The 19,319-nt window shown below is 54.0% G+C and overlaps 1 protein-coding gene across 1 annotated transcript; it reads right to left on the bottom strand.

Annotated features, from left to right (window-relative positions):
* Window positions 1-191: 191 nt before the first annotated feature.
* Window positions 192-17,547, bottom strand: Pdzd7 (PDZ domain containing 7). The gene is made up of 16 exons (XM_052172296.1): window positions 17,322-17,547; window positions 12,327-12,467; window positions 11,921-12,095; window positions 11,300-11,476; window positions 10,878-11,025; window positions 9,602-9,662; window positions 9,073-9,468; window positions 8,368-8,565; window positions 6,333-6,383; window positions 5,715-5,890; window positions 2,979-3,070; window positions 2,750-2,841; window positions 2,494-2,565; window positions 1,463-2,065; window positions 1,129-1,229; window positions 192-733 (listed from the first exon to the last, which is right to left on the bottom strand). The coding sequence occupies exons 1-16, from the start codon at window positions 17,545-17,547 to the stop codon at window positions 371-373; spliced, it is 3,072 nt and encodes a 1,023-aa protein (XP_052028256.1). The 3' UTR covers window positions 192-370.
* Window positions 17,548-19,319: the final 1,772 nt, after the last annotated feature.

The following is a 19,319-nucleotide window of genomic DNA, read 5'->3' as shown; positions in this document are numbered from 1 at the left end:
CCATCCCGTCCTTTGCACTGAACCCTGCTTGAGGCTGGGGGATGACTGCAGTGACCTCCTTGAGGACTCTGGGGTTTAAGCCCCTCAGATTATCGTGGGCCTGGTCCATTGTGAAAAACCTCAAACCAGTTACAGGCTCCAGACTTGAGCCTCTGTCTCCTCACTGGGAAGCAGGCCTGGATTAGGGAACACATGCCACAGGTGCCCACTGTGCCCCTTGGTCTCAGACATCCTGCTCATCTTGAAAGGCCAGAGCCCTTTCGACAGCCGGGATGATCAGAGCCCCCAGTCTGGTGGTGGTGCTCTCAGTGGTCAAACGGATAGGACAGAAGTGCAGGGAACCTGGAGGCAGCAGGAGGACTTGAGGTCACTAGGAAGGGTCATGGGGATCCTTGAGGATAGCGGAGAGTTTAGGGGTACTTTGAGGGACCTTTAGGGCTGAGCTGAGAGCATTCTGGAGTGTCCCAGCCTCAGTGTGAGGTAGCTGGGTGGAAATTGGAGCAACTCCAATGGGTCCGTGGGTGGAGGAACTGTCAGCAGCAGCAAGGCTCTGGTCCTTACCAGCTCGATGGTCAGAGCACAGGGGCAGCAGGCCAGGCCCAGGGACCCTCACCACAAGTTCCATAGGCTCCCGGGCCTTGTTTCGATAGGCCCTGCGGATGGTGTCCACAGCTCGCTGGTGGGTTACCTGTTCCAGGCTTTCTCCATCCACTGCCACCAGCTCAAAGCCAGCCTGGCAGAGAGATGGAATATTCAGTTCTGAGTCACTCCCACCCACCACCCAACCTGAAGGCAGCGGCCTTTCACCTCTGCTAGCTAGGACACTCCTACCCCATCTGGGTGCTGGGAGTGGACAATAGGACTTTTGTTCCTGGAGCTGTTGGGGGCAGGGTGGGGCCCAGACAATGGCCCTTTGTCCCTTGGGACTTGAGGTGGAACAGGATGGGCCATTCTCAGGCCAAGGCTAGCATGAGGGGACACATTCTTCTCTAGGACTGCCCATCTTACAGGCCTGACCCCCATACTCCCCAGCCACCTTTGTCCCGGTCTGAACATGCCCAGCTGGAAGTGTGGAACTGTCTTACATACTTCAGCCCTGGGCCCAGAGAGGCTGGGCACATCACCCACCTGCAGAGCCCCGCAGAGGAAAGCCGCACCGCCTGGAAAGATCTTCTCTATCTTCACCATGGGCTGCACCTTGGACTCGATGCCCCCGGAGATGCTGATGCCTGAGAAAGATCCAAAACTGAGTGGCTGCCCTACCCCAAACCTTGAGCTCCAGGGAGGAGCCCAAAAGCCCGTCCCAGATCCAGCCCTTCCTTCTTCGCACCTCTGACTTCTCTCTGGTCTCAGCTTCAAACAGATTCTCCAACTATTATACCTAAGTACTCAGATTCCTTTTCTGGCCCACCAACCTCCCTCAAACCCAAGGAGTCTGTCTACCCTGCTTAATAGAGCTCACCCAAAGACTGCTTCATCTTGGAGAGTGTAACGGTCCTCAGCTCTCCAGTGCAGACATTCCCGGAGGCTTCCTCAGCTATCCGACCATTCCCATTCTCCAAGGGCCCTTGCCTGGCTTCCACCTTGGCCACCTGCCCATCCAGAGGTCGTGGAAGCAGGGGCCTTGCTTTCCGAGGCCTGTGGTAACGCCCATTGGCTGTGGCGGCAGTGGTGATGGGTGCCGGGGAAGGGGAGCGCCTGCGCCCTGGGGACTTGCCTCGACCTCGGCTGCGGCTGCGGCTGCGGCTGCGGCTGCGACTGCAGCTTTGGACTGGGGTCTGGCTCTGGTTCTGCTGAGTGTCCTCTCTGCTTGGGGCTTCTGTCAGTAGCCAGTTAGGCCTGGGAGGCCGGGGAGCCACAGGAGGTGGCTGGGGAGGAGGTGCGCATGCACCTCGGCGCGACGAAAAGGCATCGACAGGCACATCTTGTAGAGGCGGAATTCCCTTGTGATGAGGCTCAGAGGCACCAAGGGAGACCTGAAGGCCCCCTAGCCTCTCCCTTATCTCTCCATCTTCATCCTCTGAGCAGCTGTTCACTGGCAGCAAGTAAAAGCCTCCACGGCTATCTGGGAAACATGGTCAAGGCTATGGGGCTCTTGACCGTCCATCCCAGGACACCTCTCCAGACCCTGGTTCTCACTGTGGCCTGTAGGATGCTTGAGTGTGTGCCAACAAGGCCTAGATTTGCTCAGGTCTATTGTTAGGTGCCCCATGGTAAAGGGGCACTGGGTCAGGTGGACAAACAGGACTTATTATTAATAGTATTTTGTATGTAACATAGTTCTACTTTGGCAGAGCCAAGAGACCAGATTTAAAAACATGGAGTGTTAAAATGTCCCGTACAGGCATGCGTGAATAAGCAATGGCCTGGAGGCCAGCGCTTTCCTTCCTGACTACAGTGATCCTGCTTGGAGGCAGGATGGAAGGCCTGTTCTCCCTGTTCCAATGTCCCCAGGCTTGTCCCCTTTCCCCAGGTTATAGGACTCTGACTGACCAGGCACAGGGGTGATGAGGTGACGCTTGGGTGGCGTGTCTTGCCTGGTAGGTCTCAAAGCAGAAGGCCCGACTGGTTGGAGAAGAGAGCAGGTCAGAGGTCAGACACCCCTGGGGGGCTCCCAGATAGCTCTGCCAATGACCCCAACAACCTCTGCCCCTCTCCACTCCCACCCCACCCCCGACTGGAGCTCCACCTCCCCCGTCCCCCATTCCCCTCCCCCATCCCCCTTTCCCCACCCCCACACACTGCTGACCTGCCCTGCTTTTAAGAGCCTCAAAAGCCTCCAGTTCTACAGGCATCACCATGCTATCGAAGCGGCCAAGGTCTGTGGGGGCCACCACGCTCCTGGGGGAAGGCAGGGATGTGGGGTAAGCAGGGCTTAGTTCTAGCGGGTGCGGTCATGAAAAAACTTCAGCCCTAAGGTCACTGGGGCTTCTTGCCCCGCCCCCACCCCACCCCACCCTGCTCAAGCCTCTTCCAACCTGATGTCCCTCAGCAACAGCAGCTTCGCAGGCCTGTCGAGGATGGCCAGCAGGGGGCGCACCAGGTCCTCCACACCACCCTCATGGACATACTGCATGTAGAGACGTCGCAGGTCAGACAGCAGCAGCAACGCTAGGGCTGGGTGTGGGGAGACACCAGGGCACACAGGGTCCCTGGGGCCCATCCAGCCATCTGCACTCTAAAATAGGTTCGCCCTGCCTAAGGTGCACAAGTTGGTGTGTCAATGACCTTGTGGATGCCTGGAATGATCAGCAGATCTGCAACAAGTACCAACATCAATAATGGCAGCTGAACAGGCAACTCTAAGCCTTTTACACACACTCTCTCTCACTTAGCAGCTACTCTGAGATGATTCTTGTTTTACAGACCGAGGAACTGAAGCTCGGAGAATTTGCTCAAAGCCACACAGATAAAGATATGTGGGGGGAAGCAGAAACCCAAGCATCTACCTAGTGCAGGAAAAGAATGTTCAGGAGCGAGACTTCCCCACCCCCCACCCCCCACCCCGACGACTTTGCCCAGGCAGAGGAAATGCAAGCCCAACACTAGGCTGTGGGCCTGGCTGTTCCCATCCTTTGTTCTGGGCTAGAATGGGGACCTTGGCAGATGGATGACTCTACAGCCTCTCTAGTCAGAACCCTTCTGCCTGGTACGGCCAGGATGTCACCGGCTTGGATGCCACACCCCATGGATTCTAGAAAACTGAATACTGAGAGCCAAATGACTTGAGCAGCACACCGCCCCCTGGTGGTGAAAGGGAGCCGACTTCAGAGAGCTCCTCGGATAGTTACCACGTATGGACATAGACACAGAAATAGCTGGCACTCTGGTCGTTAGAATGAATCATCAATAAATATTTAGGAATAAATGAAAAAGTGTGTGTGTGCCCCCAACCTACGCAGATGATTACAGGGACTCACATCAACAATACGCTGCCATATATGTGCATGTGTCTCAAGTCCACAAACACAAATTCAGCCTCTACTGTTAGACCCTGGGTGGCAAAAGAAGCACAATAAGTCCCTCTCCCAGAGCCTCGGGGACTCTGGTGGAAACAACGGCAGATGGCCTCATGCGACAGTCAACCGTAAGCCACTGCAATGGGACATTGCAAGCTTCTGAGAAGGGTAAAGGGTCATAACGGGTGCCTCGGAAGTAGAGACCACTCCACTAACTCTTCCGGAGTGGACGCAAGGACCAGCACAGAAGCTGGGGAGGAAAGTGTTCTGGGGGGCGGGCAGGAGAGCGAGTAAACAAAGGTTTCATGTGGCATTGAGGCCCCAGGGAAACCCTCCTGCAGGGCTGTACAGGCAGGCTGAGAACACGTGACTAGCACCCCAAATGCTGTGCGGCTCAAAATTTACATCAACTATGTGATAGCCCTGGAAGATCCCAGAAAAGCTGGGGATGGCAGATTGGGGTGTCGCATCAGGAAGGCCTAGAATGTGGGAAAAGCACTCTGTTCTGCCTTATAAGGGAAGTGTAAATCACTAAGAGAGGTATTTAAATTCCTGACCTGAGGAGTGTGGAAGGATGGCTCAGGGGAGAGAGAGCTCAGGGCATGGCCCTGATCAGATCCTAATCATGATCAGGTCATAATCGCTAGGGAACTTTGCCTCTCTCAGGCCCCAGCTCCGTTTCAGAGGGTGTGGGGCGGGACATTGGGTTGGCAGTGGACAGCAGGTTCAGCCTACAGGGTAAATAGAACCACAGTGAAAAGAAGTCCCGGTTTGAAGAAGGCTGGGGAAAGGAGGAGGGTATGGAAAAGGAGCTGGTCAAAGATACAGACACAGAGCCCCTCCTAGTGGCCATATCTCAGAGTTGCAGGCTCACCAGAGCTGGAGCACACAGCTCACTTAAAGTTCAGAACTGAGAATGACAGAGCCCAAGCTTAGCAGGACCCTATGTCTACATTTCTGTTGAAAACCAGACCTTGGAAAAGAGAATGTGTGGATGACCCCATCTTAGCCTTTGCGTGATATGCTACATCGTATATGGGCGCAGACGTGCATGCTATGCACAGGTACATGCATGTGGGCATGTCAACACAACACCTCACAGACATGACAGTGTACACATCACACAGTCCCATCACGAGCCAGATTAAGGTAGGAACAAGTGGCTTTCTGAAAATGCCCAACTTGCCTACAGTGTACACGGATGCATACGCCCTCCAGGGAACCCGCCCCAGGACCCTTGGGGTCCCGGGGGAAAAATGATAGTAAAGGACTTCACAGTTCTCCTGGAGGGGTGAGCAGTGCCCCTTGGCCTCCTCAGCACTTAGGCTCCAGGAAGCCCTCCAAAACTGACTCCCTCTGGTGCTGGTCAAAGAGAAAGGAGAGAGAATAGTGTGGGCATTGGAGATGGCTGAGATGGGAGCAATGGCTACCTGACTTGGGAAACAGGAACTGGCCCTTGGTAGAAAGTCATGTCTGCTGGCTCCCCCAAGCACAGAGGCTCAATCATTTGCTTACAAGGATTTTCTCCCCCTGTTTATCACCTGATTTCCTCTTCCTCAACTTAAATGTCACCTCTGAGAGGCCTTCCCAGATCTCCTGGGTTACCCACATCTGTCTTCACCGGGCTCTGTATAAGGGTCTCCCTCTCCTTCCTGCCTGGAAGCTTACTGACCTCTGTCCTCCCAGCCACAAACTCAGGTACTGGTCAATGGACAGTAGCCTCAAATGAGGACCAGGCCTTGGGCAGAGACTTACCCGGGAGCAGTGTCGCGTGACTGCCAGGACCTCGTCGTCTGTCAGCAGCCTCCGGGCCAGGTCCTGAATGAGGGGCCGTCGACTTTCCCAGGCCTGCACCTGCTCATCCACATTGGGCGCCTGGCCAGAGGGGCTTCCAGACCTGGCGGAGAGCAGAGCCCGGCCCCTCTCCCGGTCTGTAGGGCAGGGGCGAGAGGATGTGTGAAGGTGGCAAGAGCTAGTAAGGTAAGGTAGAGTTTCTCTTGGGGGGGGGGCGAGGCTCCAAAGAAGCCAGCCGAGAGACTGAGCATGCTGGGCAGAATCCCACCAGGCCCCGGTTCCCAAACATGGCCTTCCTAACAAACTGTCGTCAAGGGAGAGGCAACTCCAGCGTCTGTCACTGTCAACTGAATCCCCCCATTTGGAGTACAGACAAGCTCCCTCATCCCAGATCCCTGTGGGGACCCCAAGAAGTCCTGTTCTCTGTCCTCCTTATACTTTCCAGTAAGCTAGCCAAGTTCCCTGTCGGACTCCTCAGGCTCAGCTCTAAATGAGCGCTGTTCAGAGCCGCTAAGCTGGTCTCAGGCCGTAACCCCCATCGGCTGCTTTCCTGTGGGGCCCTTGGGATACTGGATTTACCTCGTCTTAGTCTCCAGGTGACAAACTTCTGCACAGGCCCCACGCTCCCTGCTGTAAGGAAGAAAGAGGTCCAGTTCAGCAGGACCAAGGGTTCCAGTTAGAAGTCGTCAGGGTAGGGATGAGAGCCACCAAGGGCCTTCAAGATCACACCCAGCTAGGGGCTGATCTCGCAGGCAATGGGGAGTCAGCGGAGGCTGTGGAAGAGGAGGCAGGATGAGCACTGCTTGTGGAGTTCATTTGGAAATGAATGAGGGGAAGAACCCTGAGGACTGCTTAGTGCTGCCTACCTTCAAGAAACAGAGAGGGAAAGCGAGCCCTTGGAAGAAGAGCACACTGGCCAGAGAAGTGGGCTGAGAACCACAAGAAACCAGCATCTGAGAGACTAAGAGAGGAGAAAGCAGCTGAGGAAAGGGGTTCCCCTGACTGGAGAGCCGTCTCCCCCACTGGCCCATCCCCTGAGGCCTCCGGGCCACTCAACTCTGAGGCATCACAACATAAGATGTCCCATCCTCCCGCTTGCTTCCACCTACCTGACGTTCACTCCCTGTCTGTCTCCTGGGTGAGCCCCTCCATTCTTAGCACACGCATTCTGACTGGGCGTGTGGCCCAGGGTGAGCTGCGAAATCACCTGTCTACCGTGTCGGACTCCTGCCTTGCCTTTCCCTTACATCACAGTGGTTTGCTCAGCATGAGAGACCCAAGAGGGCCCGGCAGACCCCTTCAGCTGAAGTGTTTAAAAATATTCCTTTAGACCAGGTAGGGTAGCTTATGCCTTTAATCCCAGCACTCGGGAGACAGAGGCACATCTGAGACCAAACAAACGTTTGAGATGCCGTCTCAAACAAAATGAGATTTTTTTTTTGTCTCAAAAACAAACACTAAAACAAACAAACAAAAAAGCCCCTAACAACAACAAAACCCCTCTCTGCCCCCAGGGTTGCTAAGGGACTGTGGCCATTGCATCTCTAAGTTGGCACAGCCTTCTACAGCAAAGGCACAGGCTTGAGCAGATATGTCCGCTGGTGTTGTTCCTGCCCTCAGACAGGAACAGTGTGTTGCTGAGCCTAGAGACAAGCTAGCTGGACTTGAGTTTCTGTCCCATGCAATAGTATTAAGGCGTCCATGTTGACTCTGGATTCTAGCCTCAGCAGGGTTGACAGGCTTCTTGTGAAAATGCTTAGGAAATGATACCTGGGGCTGGGTCTTGAGGTCCTCAGATTCAATTATTATGACATGGGGGTGCGGGTATAGTGTGTGTGTGTGTGTGTGTGTGTATGTGTGTGAGTGTAATAGAGAGGGGGGATGTGATGTGTGATGTATGTGTGATATGTGATAGATGTGTGGTGTGTGTGGTACATGTGTGTGGTGTGGCATGTGTGTGTGTGTGATATGTATATGGTGTGGTATGTGTGTGGTGTGGTATGTGTGAGTGTGTTTGTGTGGTGTGTGTGAGTGTGTTTGGGTGTGGTGTGTGTCATATGTGTATGAGTTTATGTATGTGAGTGTGTGAGTATGAGTGTGTGATGTGATGTGTGTATGTGATATGTGTGTGATGTGTGTATGTGTTTGGGTGTGGTGTGTGTGTGTGTGTGTGATGTTTGTATGAGTGTGTGTGTGTGTGTGTGTACATGCATGTCTCTATCATCTGAGCCCTGATGAAGAAGTAGCTTTCCTCAGGGATAATTCTAGAACTGCACAGGGCCCGTGGAGCTCTGTATGGAGGATGTGAGACCAGCATCCTGTCAAGGGGGCCTTCCACTGCCACCACCGCCAAGACCACATGACCCCAAGCTGAGCTCAATCACTTCTTGCTGTGCCTCAAGCCTGTCACTTTGCATTTCAGAGATGGAATCCAACAGTGTGACAGTGGCCACCCCATTTTCAGAGCACCATCTAGGAGCTGACAAAGTGTTAACTTATACTCCATTTCACTTGGTCGTCGCCATATGCCTAACGAAGTGGCTTTCAGTCCCTGTGAGAGGCGGGGCAGGGTGGGATTTCAGCCTGGAACTGCCAGATGGATCCCAGCACCTACCTTTCTCCAGGTCCAGGCGAGGGCGGACTTTGGTGGGGCTTCTGCTGTCCAGTGTCCAGGCCTCTCTGTGCCCTTCCCCTGCTGGCCGCCCCTGCCGCCCCCCCTTGAAGAAGAGGTTCATCACTGTCTTGGAGCGCTGCAAGGCCCCCTTCTCCCCAGAGGAGCCTGACTTCTCCTTCTTCCGCTGCTTCTTCTCTTCTGTAGATATGAGGGAGCCCCCGGGCAGGCTGGAGGGCGGGCTGGAGGGTGGGCAGAAGAGGAGGGGGCGGGGCATGGAAAGGGCAGAGAGAAGGAAAGGAGGCAGAAGGGAAAGGAGGTAGGGTGGGGGTCTTCTTCCTGCCTTCCACCTCTCCCCAACCACACAGTTCCAGGGATGTATGGAGACTCATATGTATCTGTAACTAAACAGGCCTGGACATCCCAAGCTGGAGAAACTGCAGTTAGGGCTGGTTTGGGGCCCAGAGCTTATCAGTTTGGGACCTGGCCATGTATGAAGTGAAGTCTAGAACAGGGAATGTTCTGGGGCTGGACTTGGGACAAAGGCAGATTTGGGATTGCTCCCTGGAGTGTGAGACAGGTTTGTTTGGACTAGAACCTGTGGGAAAAGTGGCACACGTACCCCTACCTCCCTCCCTCCGCCCCTCCCCCCGACACAGACACACATACACACACACACACACACACACACACACACACACAACATACCCCACAGTGTCAGGTGGCTCTGAGATCGTGTGATGGGAGGCCTGGGGCGGCTGAGGGCCAGAAGCAGAGCAGTCTTGGGGGACTCGGAAAGTGCACAATCAAGGTGTCGGGTAGATGGGGGACCATCAGAGCGGATGGCCGTGTCCCTGAGGATGACGGTTGGCCTCACGCTGCACCAAGTTTCCACACGGCCGCCCACATCAGGCTCAGTCTGCATGGCTGTGTCTGCCCGCCCCCAGCCTGGGCCATGGCCAGTGGGCTCCTCTGCCCCCAGGCAGACATCCTTGCGGTCAGAGGGCAGGGAGCCCGAGCTGCAGGGGGCGCTGGAGGCATAGGAGGAGACGCTGGAGCTGCTCTCGGAGGCTGGCGCCAGCTGCTGCAGTACCCCACTGCTCACTGCAAGGGAGAGCTTATAAGCATCTCTGGCTGTGAGAAGGTCCTGGGGCATCCTGATACTCCCCCACCTCGCCCAGCAAGCCCCGCCCTGCCGATGGGCCTCAGCCCTTCCCTTCCATCTCTGCAGACTTACATCTATCCAGCCAGCAATACTCAGAAACCATCTCTTTGTAGGCAGGGTACCGGCCGGTCTCCTGAAGAAGACATGGCGGGCGTGGGAGGAGCAGGTGAGGACTAGGTGGGGAATGGGGCGGGGCAGGGCAGGGCAGGGCAATACTTTGCAGCTCCTTTCCCCTCCTCTGGGTCCAGCAGGCTTACTTCCTAAACATGCTAATTTCCTTTGTAGCTCAGGCCTTTGCTCTAAAGCTTGTCACATGACCAGCTTGGTCCCTCTTTGACTGTCACTGCTCCTCTTGCCTTGAAGGCCCTGCCTCAGTTTCCCCCTCTCTTGCTGATTTCCTCACAGCATTTGTCAAAATCTGATGGTTACTGTCTCCCAGAAGCGGGGAGGCCTTGTTGGTCTATGCTAATCTCTGTGCATCCCAGCACCTGGACTCACAGGGACCTCAAAAAACACTGTTGGACAGTCAGGTGGCTCGCACCTAGAATTCTAGTGTGTGAGTACTTGAGGCAGGGGGATCTAGAGTTTGAGGCCAGCCACGGCTACATAGGAAAACCTAGCCTGGGCTACACAGGAGAATCTACAAAAACAAGAACAACACATGCGTGTGCGCACACTCTCACACACAAGGGACAGAGTTAACAAATGAATTGGGGAAGAGCTGGAGTTGAGAATGCTGCTGCTAATTAGAGAAGGGAGGACGATGTGAGAAAGATGGCAAAATGGAGGCACTAGTGGAGTAGGGAGGGGCCACAGAAGAGCTCAGCGAAGCTGAGGGACAAGGCAGGGAAAGAGCCCGGTAGAGCCGGGAGTCGCATGGACCTGGACAGGAAGAGTACACAAAGACCTGATCTTTAAAGTAGGCGTGACCACCACGTGAATAAAGAAAGCAACCACCTCCCAGGCAACCCAGCCTCTGCCGTAGCCCCGTCTCTTTTGGCCTGTGCCCCAGAGATCCCCACAACCCCGGTCTGGCACAGAGCTCTAGCTCCTAGCCTGGACAGTAGCCCTTCGCCTTGAGGCCTTCCCCCACGCTGAGGAAGAGCTACTGTGCTGGAAATAGGGGAAGCCAGACCGGAGCCAGGCCAGGCTGCTGAGCAGCTGAGCCACTGACTGGGCCTCTTTGAGCCTCAGTTCCCTCTTTTGCCAAGTGGGTGTGAAAAGAGCTGCTGCTCTCTCTTGAGTGCCGAGCTGGTGGCTGAAGAAGGAGCCTGACTAAGAACTTGGTGTTCTGAGAAGTTCCTCCCCCAGTCTGGCCTCCCCCTTGCTCCCACATGGTCTGGCGCACCTTGATGGTCAACATGATGTGCGTTTGGCCCTTCAGCACCTCCACGGCCTGGCTGTGGCTGATGTCATCGAACCTGACACCGTTGGCCGCCAGGACCTGGTCCCCCACTTTGATGCCATTCTCCTCAGCCAGCCCACCGTGGTCCACTCTGGGGACAGACAGGTGTTGGTTGATAAGCCCCTGACCTGTGTTTCCCTCCCGTCACCCAGACCCCTTCCCTTGGCTTTGGCAGTGCCCACCTTCATTCCTTGGCCCTTTCCTGTTGACAACACCCTCTCCCCAGGCCCTCTCCTGAAGGGACCTTCACTCCGACCTTAGTCGGTCAAACCTCATGTGTTGACCCATCCCCCAACTCCACTTCCAGCCCTGCCCCCCGCCCCCCAGCCCGATACCCGGTTTTCCCATTTTACCCCAACACTCACTTGGACACATAGATGCCCAGGCCAAACTCCTTGCCCCCTCGGATGTTGAAACCTAGGCAGAAGTCGTCGGAGGTTGTATAGAGATGGACGATGCGGCGCACACTGTCTTCTGAGCTGCGGTCCGATGGCGTTGAACTGCATTTCTCTACCACCAGCCGCCGGTTCACTACATCCACCCTGCCACAGCACAAGACGCCCTGATCCCTTCGCCTCCAGGAACACCCCGTCTAAAAACCCTGGCGACTAATCGGGAAAAGGGTGATGATTCCTTTGTGTGAAGGGTCGGGGGGTGGGGGCGGTCTTCTCCTGGCTCAGAATCTTCAGCAGAATGTAGGTTTCATCAAACATATGAAACGATCCGAACCACCCCATCACCTGTCTCTACTGAGCTGCCACAACATGTGGAGGCCCATTTCCCTTGTCTGTTTTGCTTTAGATGCTCTGGATGAAACCCAAGGCCTCTGCGCCTGCCTGAGTCACAGCACCCCATCTCTATTCCTTACAAAGCCCCCTGGGGAGATGGATGCCCAGAGAGGTAGGTGGTTCAGTCCCCCAGAGTCACTGGGCCCGGGCAGGGAAGACACCGGGCAGGGAGTCTGGGCTAGGCCAGGTGCTACTCACCATGTGGTCTTCTCCTTGGAGAACTTGATGCCGGGCACACGGCCCATGCGCCGCACCATCATGTGCAGGCAGCTGCTACTGGTCAGCAGGCGCACAGCACTACCCATCGTGGTGCTCTCTAGACTCAGCCCGTTCACCTCCGTGATCTTGTCTCCCACACACAGGCCAGCCCTCTCTGTGCAGGAGCAGGGAAGGGTGAATCTTCAAAGTGGGCTGCGCATGGTCAACAACGGCTGCGTACTAGGCTCTGTCCCCTAATCCACTCAGCAAGAATGGGCTCTACCTCCCATCAGTCCCCGCCCTCTGAGCAGAGGTGATTCCTATCCTTGTACACCTAGCTTCTGCTCCCCACTAGAGAGGGAGGCATATCCCGCGTCATGCTCGCCCTAAGGCGTCCCCTGCTCACCTGCGCTGCTCCCCTCCTCCACCTTGCTGACGAAGATGCCCAAACCATGCTCGGAGCCACCTCTCACGCTGAAACCCAGCCTCCCTGAAGGGCTCTTCTCCACACGAACTGCGTGGATGATGTCACTTTCATCACTGTTGGCTGTGAGGATAACCACACAGGAATGACCTCCATGTTAGTTTTGGCCACCGAGCCTCTGGGGTCCCCAGCTTGGTATCTGCAAAGGCTAGGCTGCTGTGCGGGGCTGCCGGCATGATACTCAGGGTCCTAAATGCAGATGGTTCCCTCTGGGCAATTCTGAAACCATAGGCCACTGGTGGACAGTGTGGGAACAAGCGACAACGGCCTGATTAGATTCCATGCTCTGCCTTCCTCCCCCACTGTGTGTGTGTCTCTGTGTGTGTGTCTGTGTGAGTCTGATGTTTTCTGAACTCTTATGTGCAATCTCTGAAAACCTGCCCTTCTGAGTGGCAGATGGCAAAAAGGAAGATTCAAGATTCCATTGTGGGGAGTCTGGGCTCTTGGTTTGCAACCAAATGAGCTTCCACAGACGGCATCAGATACTCTGTAAGTTAAGGGCAGAACCAAGCGAGCACAGGGGAGTTACACAGAGACAGATTTTCTTTTGTGCTGGGACAGATGGTGGGCTTCCTGTCTGGAGGCATGAGAATTGAAACTTGATAAATTCTTGACCAGGATCTAAATTCTTGACCAGGATCTAATGATAGAACCGCCGAAGCCTCTTCCACCCCAGAGGTTCTGATTCTAGGGGTAGAGCGGTAGGAACTACCTGGCTACCCGAGGACAGAACCTCTAATTCAGCACGCTGTAGTGTGTCCTGAGAGTTCATAGCAGGGGCCAGGGAAGAAGCAGGGCAGCTGGTGCATTAGAGAAATGAAAGGGGAGAGATTTGGGCAGTGAAAAGAGAGGTTATGTGTGAGCCTGAGAGGCACCTGCTCTCTGAAAATTAACAAGAGAGCTAGGCAAGCTGGTCCCACACAAGAGGGGGAAATTTATTTTTCCTTCAGGCAAGGTTTACTCCAGAGGTGTTTGAAAGGGAGAAAATACACGCAAGGACGGACACACATACACACACACACACACACTCACTTCAATTTGGTCTATCAGGTTACAATGTGTCATCAGGGCAGATGGGGCTGAAATCCCCTAGGACAGCCTGGACAGGGGTGGTACAGGACAGAGACAGGGACCCTGGGGCTTCCAACCCAGTTGTCATCATACAGTTCTCAGGCCCCATCACATCTCAGCTAAAAAGCGTTTAGATTTCTGCCTTCAGCCCACTTCCTTCACAGTTCCTCCTTGGGGACAGACCCCTATGCCCTGGGACATTGGGATGTCACATCTGAGCTTTTGTTTGTTTTAGTTTTAGGGGTGTGTGTGACAACGTCTCAATATGTTGTTCTGGAACTCACTCTGTAGAGCAGGCTGACCTCAAATTCAGAGTCTGCCTCCCAGGTGCTGGGACTAAAGGTGTGGGCTACCATGCCCTGTCGCATCTGAGCTTTGAGAATAGGGATATGGATTCTACCAGGATGGAATCGTCTCTCCCTCATCTGACCTGACTAGGCACTGGCTCTCCCCGCAGCTCTCTAACAATCTTCTGGTTTCCATCGGTATCCAGGAATTGCGTGAACTTTATCAGGCGTTCCTGTCTGCTTTAGGGAACTCTAGGCTAGCCTTGGTCCTGTATCCCTCCCTGTATGGTCTTCCGTGTCTTCCTCAGTCACCTCTGGAGGCTTTTTCCTCCTTCAGTCGCCTTCAGACATTCTGACCTGTGTGTGTGTGTGTGTGTGTGTGTGTGTGTGTGTGTGTGTGTGTGACTAGAAAATGTCCTCTCCTGTAATGTTCTCACTTTGGCTTTGTTTCCGGGAGTGGCAAGGGCTTGCTCCTTAGCCCATCTCCTCTCATCTTGGGCATAACTTTCTCCGAGAAGCTTGGCCCAGGGCATGGTACCAACAGCAGACACAACGTCACTGGAAACTTGTTAAAACGAGAATCCTAAAGGGCTCCCGGGAAGACTCCTGAGGGTGAGGAACTTGGGGCCTAGTGTGTTAGGCCCTCACTCTGCTCTGCTGAGCAGAATTTATTATGCTGTAAACCATGTTGACCTTGAAGAGACCATTGCAAGTGCAGGGATTGTGAGTAGGCACCACCTCCTCTGGCTATAATGTTTGATTGTTTTGGGTTTTTGTTTTAAATGTGAGAGCTAGGTACAGTAGCCCAGACATTAAATCTTATCACCTAGAAGACTGTGGGTGGAGAATTCAAGGTCAGTGAAACATTGTGGCAAAGGAAACAAGTCAGGTGTAGCGCCTGGGTGGGTAATCTCAACACTCAGGAGCTAAGGCACTAAGGCAAGGTTGCCACACCTTGAGGCTGGTTTGGCCTATATAGCAAGTTCTGGACCAGCCAGTACTCTATCTTGAGAGTTTATCTTTAAAAGAAACAACAAAGGTTAAAGAAAAAAAGCAAGCTAAAATAGCCAAACCACACACACCACAGCTTATATCCTGGATGCCAATAAAATAAAATAAGAAAATCCAGACATGATGGCACACACCTTTATCCCCAGCACTCGGGAGGCAGAGGCAAGTGGATCTCTGAGCTCAAGGCCAGCTTGGTCTATCACTGTGAGTCCCAGGACAGCCAGGGATAAACAAAGAAACATTGTCCCAAAAAAGTATGTCTTTTATGTATATGAGTCCTCTGCATGCACACAGAGAGAAGAATGGATCCTATGTGGATGGTTAGAAGGCACCATGTGGATGCTGGGAAATGAACTCAGGACCTCTGGAAGAGCATCCAGTACTTTTTAACTGCTGAGCCACCTCTCCATCCCCCTCCCAATCAATCTTCTAAAAAAGTTACATGTGTTTACTTATTTATTTAGTATGTGCATATATCTGCCTATGTGTATGTCATGGGACATGTATGGAGGTCAGAGGACAACTTTCAAGAGTCAGTTCTTTCCTGCAGCATGGGGCCTGGACTCTCAGGTCATCAGGTTTAGCAGCAGATGCCTTTCATACTGAATCGTCTCACCAGACACACACACCCCCAAAAGTCTATACTCTAGATGTCTTCTTGGGCATTTCTGGCCTGAGTCTGGCTTGCAAGTTCTAGGAACATTCTCATGTCTACCAGTCACCATGATTTTTCCTTCAGAATTGTTCTATCTTGTGTCTTACTGTTTGTGTGTTGCTTACTGTTGTTTGGAAGTCTGCAAGCCTCATCATGGGCCTTTGCACTTCTTTCCCACCAATACATCCCTAGTTCTTGCACCGTGCATAGCATCTGACAGGGATTTTTGGATAAATGAACAGATGAGTCAACGAATGACAAAAAATTAAATGAACAAACTAGGAGAGGAGAAAGGGGTGGTTAGAAAGGGTCACGCCAGGCGGGTGGTTAGAAAGGGTCGTGCCAGGCGGGTGGTTAGAAAGGGTCACGCCAGGCGGGTGGTTAGAAAGGGCCGTGCCAGGCGGGTGGTTAGAAAGGGTCACGCCAGGCAGGTGGTTAGAAAGGGTCACGCCAGGCGGGCAGTGGTGGCAACATGCCTTTAATCCCCAGCACTCAAAGCAGAGGCTGGAGAATCTCTGAGCTCAAAGCCAGCTTGGTCTACAGATCAAGTTCTAGGACAAACTTGTCTCGAACAAACCAAAACCAAACAAAAACGAAGGAAGGAAGAAAGGAAGGAAAAAGGGAATGAAGGAAAGAAGGAAGGAGTGAGAGAGAAAGGGAAAGAAAGAAAGAAAGAAAGAAAGAAAGGAAAAAGGGAATGAAGGAAAGAAGGAAGGAGTGAGAGAGAAAGGGAAAGAAAGAAAGAAGGAAGGAGTGAGAGAGAAAGGGAAAGAAAGAAAGAAAGAAAGAAAGAAAGAAAGAAAGGATCATCTTTCCTGTTTTCTAGCTCCTCTGGGGGTCTCTGCTTCTTGGTCAGAATGGCATTGATGACCTCAACAGTGACTTGATGCTCGCCCAAGGGTGGGGCCTATAGTGGTCATTGGCAGTAATGGAAGTGATCGTGCCAACCATATCCTGGGCAGCTGCCTTTGGAGGGGAACAGAGACTTGTAGTTGCATCAGAAGAAACACCAGACCTGAAAAGTCCAGTCTGGGATCCAGCCAGAGGAACCGTGCTGCCTCAGAAAGAGGAGAGGGGTTGGAGATAGAGATCGATCGGTCCTGTCCACAGAGAGCCAGTCCCACAGGGCCTCGCCCCCCTCCTGGCATTCAAGGCTCTGTCTTGCTCACAGGCTCTTGGTCGCCTCACATCTGTCACTGTAGTCTAAGCACCTGCCTCATCATGCTTCCCGCTGTTCACGTCTGACTTTTGTGGGGCTATAGCTGCAACCCCCGCCCCCCACCAGCTGTTCTTGTTCCTTGAAGGTTGACTATGCTTCATGTTTCTGTGAGGTGAAAACTGAGCTTTATCTCTCTAGGTCCCCTACAAGACAGCCATCCAGTCCTTCTCTCCCAGTTCGGGGACTCTCACTCCCTGCCTCAGCCTCTCATTACTAGCTCCACTCCCAGCCCCCGACCCCCGCCTTTTCGTGGACATTTGCTGCTGTGTTTGGGCCCCTCCCCCACACTCTGAAGCCTGAGCACTGATGCTCTACAGTTCCCCACTGGTCACACGCAGCTGACTGTTTGATGGGTGATCTCTCCATCCTGCTTCACTCCCTAAGATGCACACAGATGGGTCAGGAGAAAGACCGAGTTCAAGAGATGGAGGGCCTGATTGAGCATGCCGCTGTGTGAATCCCAGGGGCTCCCGTAAGCCTTTTCCTTAGACTATGGTTCCATCTCCCACCTCTGCTCTTTCTACAGCCCGACGCCTTAAAATAGTGGCTTTGGGCTACACAAGGATAGATGAAAGATGATCCTGTTCCTTAAGCCTCCCGGCTCTTGAATTCCCCTAACCATGCTGGCTCTGCAAGTTACTCCCATCCAAGCCTCTCCTGGGCCCCACACCCACCTTCGATAGGGGAGTTGATGAGGATGACGCGGCCCATGGGTGAGGAGGCTCGAATTGCTCGGGAGGGCCCATTCAGCAGGCGCTGCTGCTTCCTCAGCAGGTATCGTGTTGCTGTGGAGCCCGAGTCTCCACCCAGGTGGCCTCGGGAGGAGAGGGAGCTCAGGGAGCCAGAGCTGAGTTCTCCTAGACCCAGAGGGTCAATGCCTACTGTGAAACCACGTGCCATGGTGGTGAGGCTGGGGCAGGGCCCTAGAGATCTGGACAGAGTCCGCCTGCCCTCCAAAGCTTGGCTCTTGGTGTTCCAGGCTCCATGAGCTTTCTCCGTAGGACTGGAGTCTTGATAAGGCAGATCTCGCTGAGTCAGGAAAAAAATGTTTCTCTGGCCACCCTGTTCTGGAAAGTTTGCAAGACAGAGCAGGTGATCTCAGGACACTTGGAAGAGAGGGATCTTTCTGATGCGGGCTCAGTCTGAACGCTTCTTAGGAGTATGAGTTTTAAATCTGTGTAGGGAGCACAGGGTTTGGGGGGGAGGAGGAGTGCTGTCCCATTGCCCCAGCTTCCACACCTCCCCCTGCCTCAAGCATCCTGTTCTCTTATATCTTGGGTCCCTCGCATCTGGGGCCAGAGGAGATCTGCTCAGCTCTGCACCATCTTGGATTTGGGGAGCTGTTTCTACAAGGCCACTGGGGAACTTTCCTTCCCCTCTCTAACCCTCCATCGCTGCTCTTACCCAGTCTCCAGTCCTCAGCAGACGCTCAGAGACTAGCTCTTTTGAATTTTTAAAAGAGAGAGGAATATGGGTGTCACGACAGTTTATTGTAGCATCTTTCCCGTGTATATGCACATGGGTGGGGGCTAGCCTCCCGAACTGGACTTCAGGACCTGGGACAGCTGCAGCCGAGCTTGCCCCCCACCGCCACCCCCAGGTGACAGGCTCCAGTCGGCTGCTGTGGGTCTAAAGTCGCTGCAAAAACCCTGGGTCTCCTGGAGAGAGCCCTATAAATCGCTAGTGCAAAACCAGGGTCACGCCCTCCAGAACATTTCTGTGAACCAAAAAGCAGACTCCCCCATGTCGGACCTCCTGCTCGCCCGCTCCCTACTGGGTCCGCTCACCTGGTCGCGTGTGCTGCTGCTCTTGTTGTCCGCCCGCGAGACAGTGAACTAAGGACTCCGCCCACACTCGGTGCGGCTGCTGGAATAGGGCTGCCCTGTGTGGTCCTGGGATCCCATTGGCTACTGAGACCGTCAGTCATTCTCTTCTGGCACCTTTGGTAGCCTGTCCAGGATTGTAGCACCTCACCTGCCTGATACCTCTGGGCTCTGCCCGCCCCAACTCTGAAGCCCCACTGGTAGCTGGAGCCTAGGAATTGGCTCTGGAACTCCGCACTGGCTACTAGAATCACGTCTTCTCCGGGCCACGCTAGCTTCCTGGGTTCGTGAAATTGCCATCCCTTCCGAAATCACTCCTGAGGTCTCTGTGGGAGAATGTCACAGACGAAAGAGCTAAACGTGAGCCTGAGACGAGCAGGAATGAAAGCTGGAACCTGGCTGTGTCGCGGCCGTGCTCTGGGTGCTCATGGATAAGGGGCGTGTGTGTAATGCCTTCTTCACCTTCTGAGTCGGGAAAAAAAAAATGTTTCTCTGAGCACCCTGTTCTGGAAAGGCCGCATGACAGAGCAGCTGATTCCGGGACACTAGGAGAGGACTCTTTCTGATGCGCCTGCTTGGATGCCGGCAGAGATCACGGGAAAGTCTGGTTGTGCACATCCCAGGGACTGGGGCGTCAGTCTGTGTACGGATAAGTGTTGGGGGTGCAAACAAACAAACAAACAAACAAACAAAAACAAACCTGCTGGCACAATGGAGCTGGGGATTAGGTGGCAAAGGGGACTGGGAACACAAAGGGGCACAGACACTACAACAATGTGGCTGGGAAGGGATGCGAATGATGAGGATCTGCGAGAGGAGCCTCTAGGACCTGGAGTAGCAGATCAGGGT

Source organism: Apodemus sylvaticus, chromosome 1, assembly GCF_947179515.1.
Source record: "Apodemus sylvaticus chromosome 1, mApoSyl1.1, whole genome shotgun sequence".
Lineage (NCBI taxonomy): Eukaryota > Metazoa > Chordata > Mammalia > Rodentia > Muridae > Apodemus > Apodemus sylvaticus.
This window is presented reverse-complemented; position numbering and strand designations above follow the sequence as displayed.

Excerpts from the sequence above, each read along its gene's own strand:
- Pdzd7 (XM_052172296.1), bottom strand. The coding sequence starts at position 17,547 with ATGGCACGTGGTTTCACAGTAGGCATTGACCCTCTGGGTCTAGGAGAA. Across the intron at positions 12,468-17,321 it reads CATCAACTCCCCTATCGAAG|CCAACAGTGATGAAAGTGAC; the intron begins GTGGGTGTGGGG and ends TTATCCTCACAG. Across the intron at positions 734-1,128 it reads TCCTCTGCGGGGCTCTGCAG|GCTGGCTTTGAGCTGGTGGC; the intron begins GTGGGTGATGTG and ends TCTCTCTGCCAG.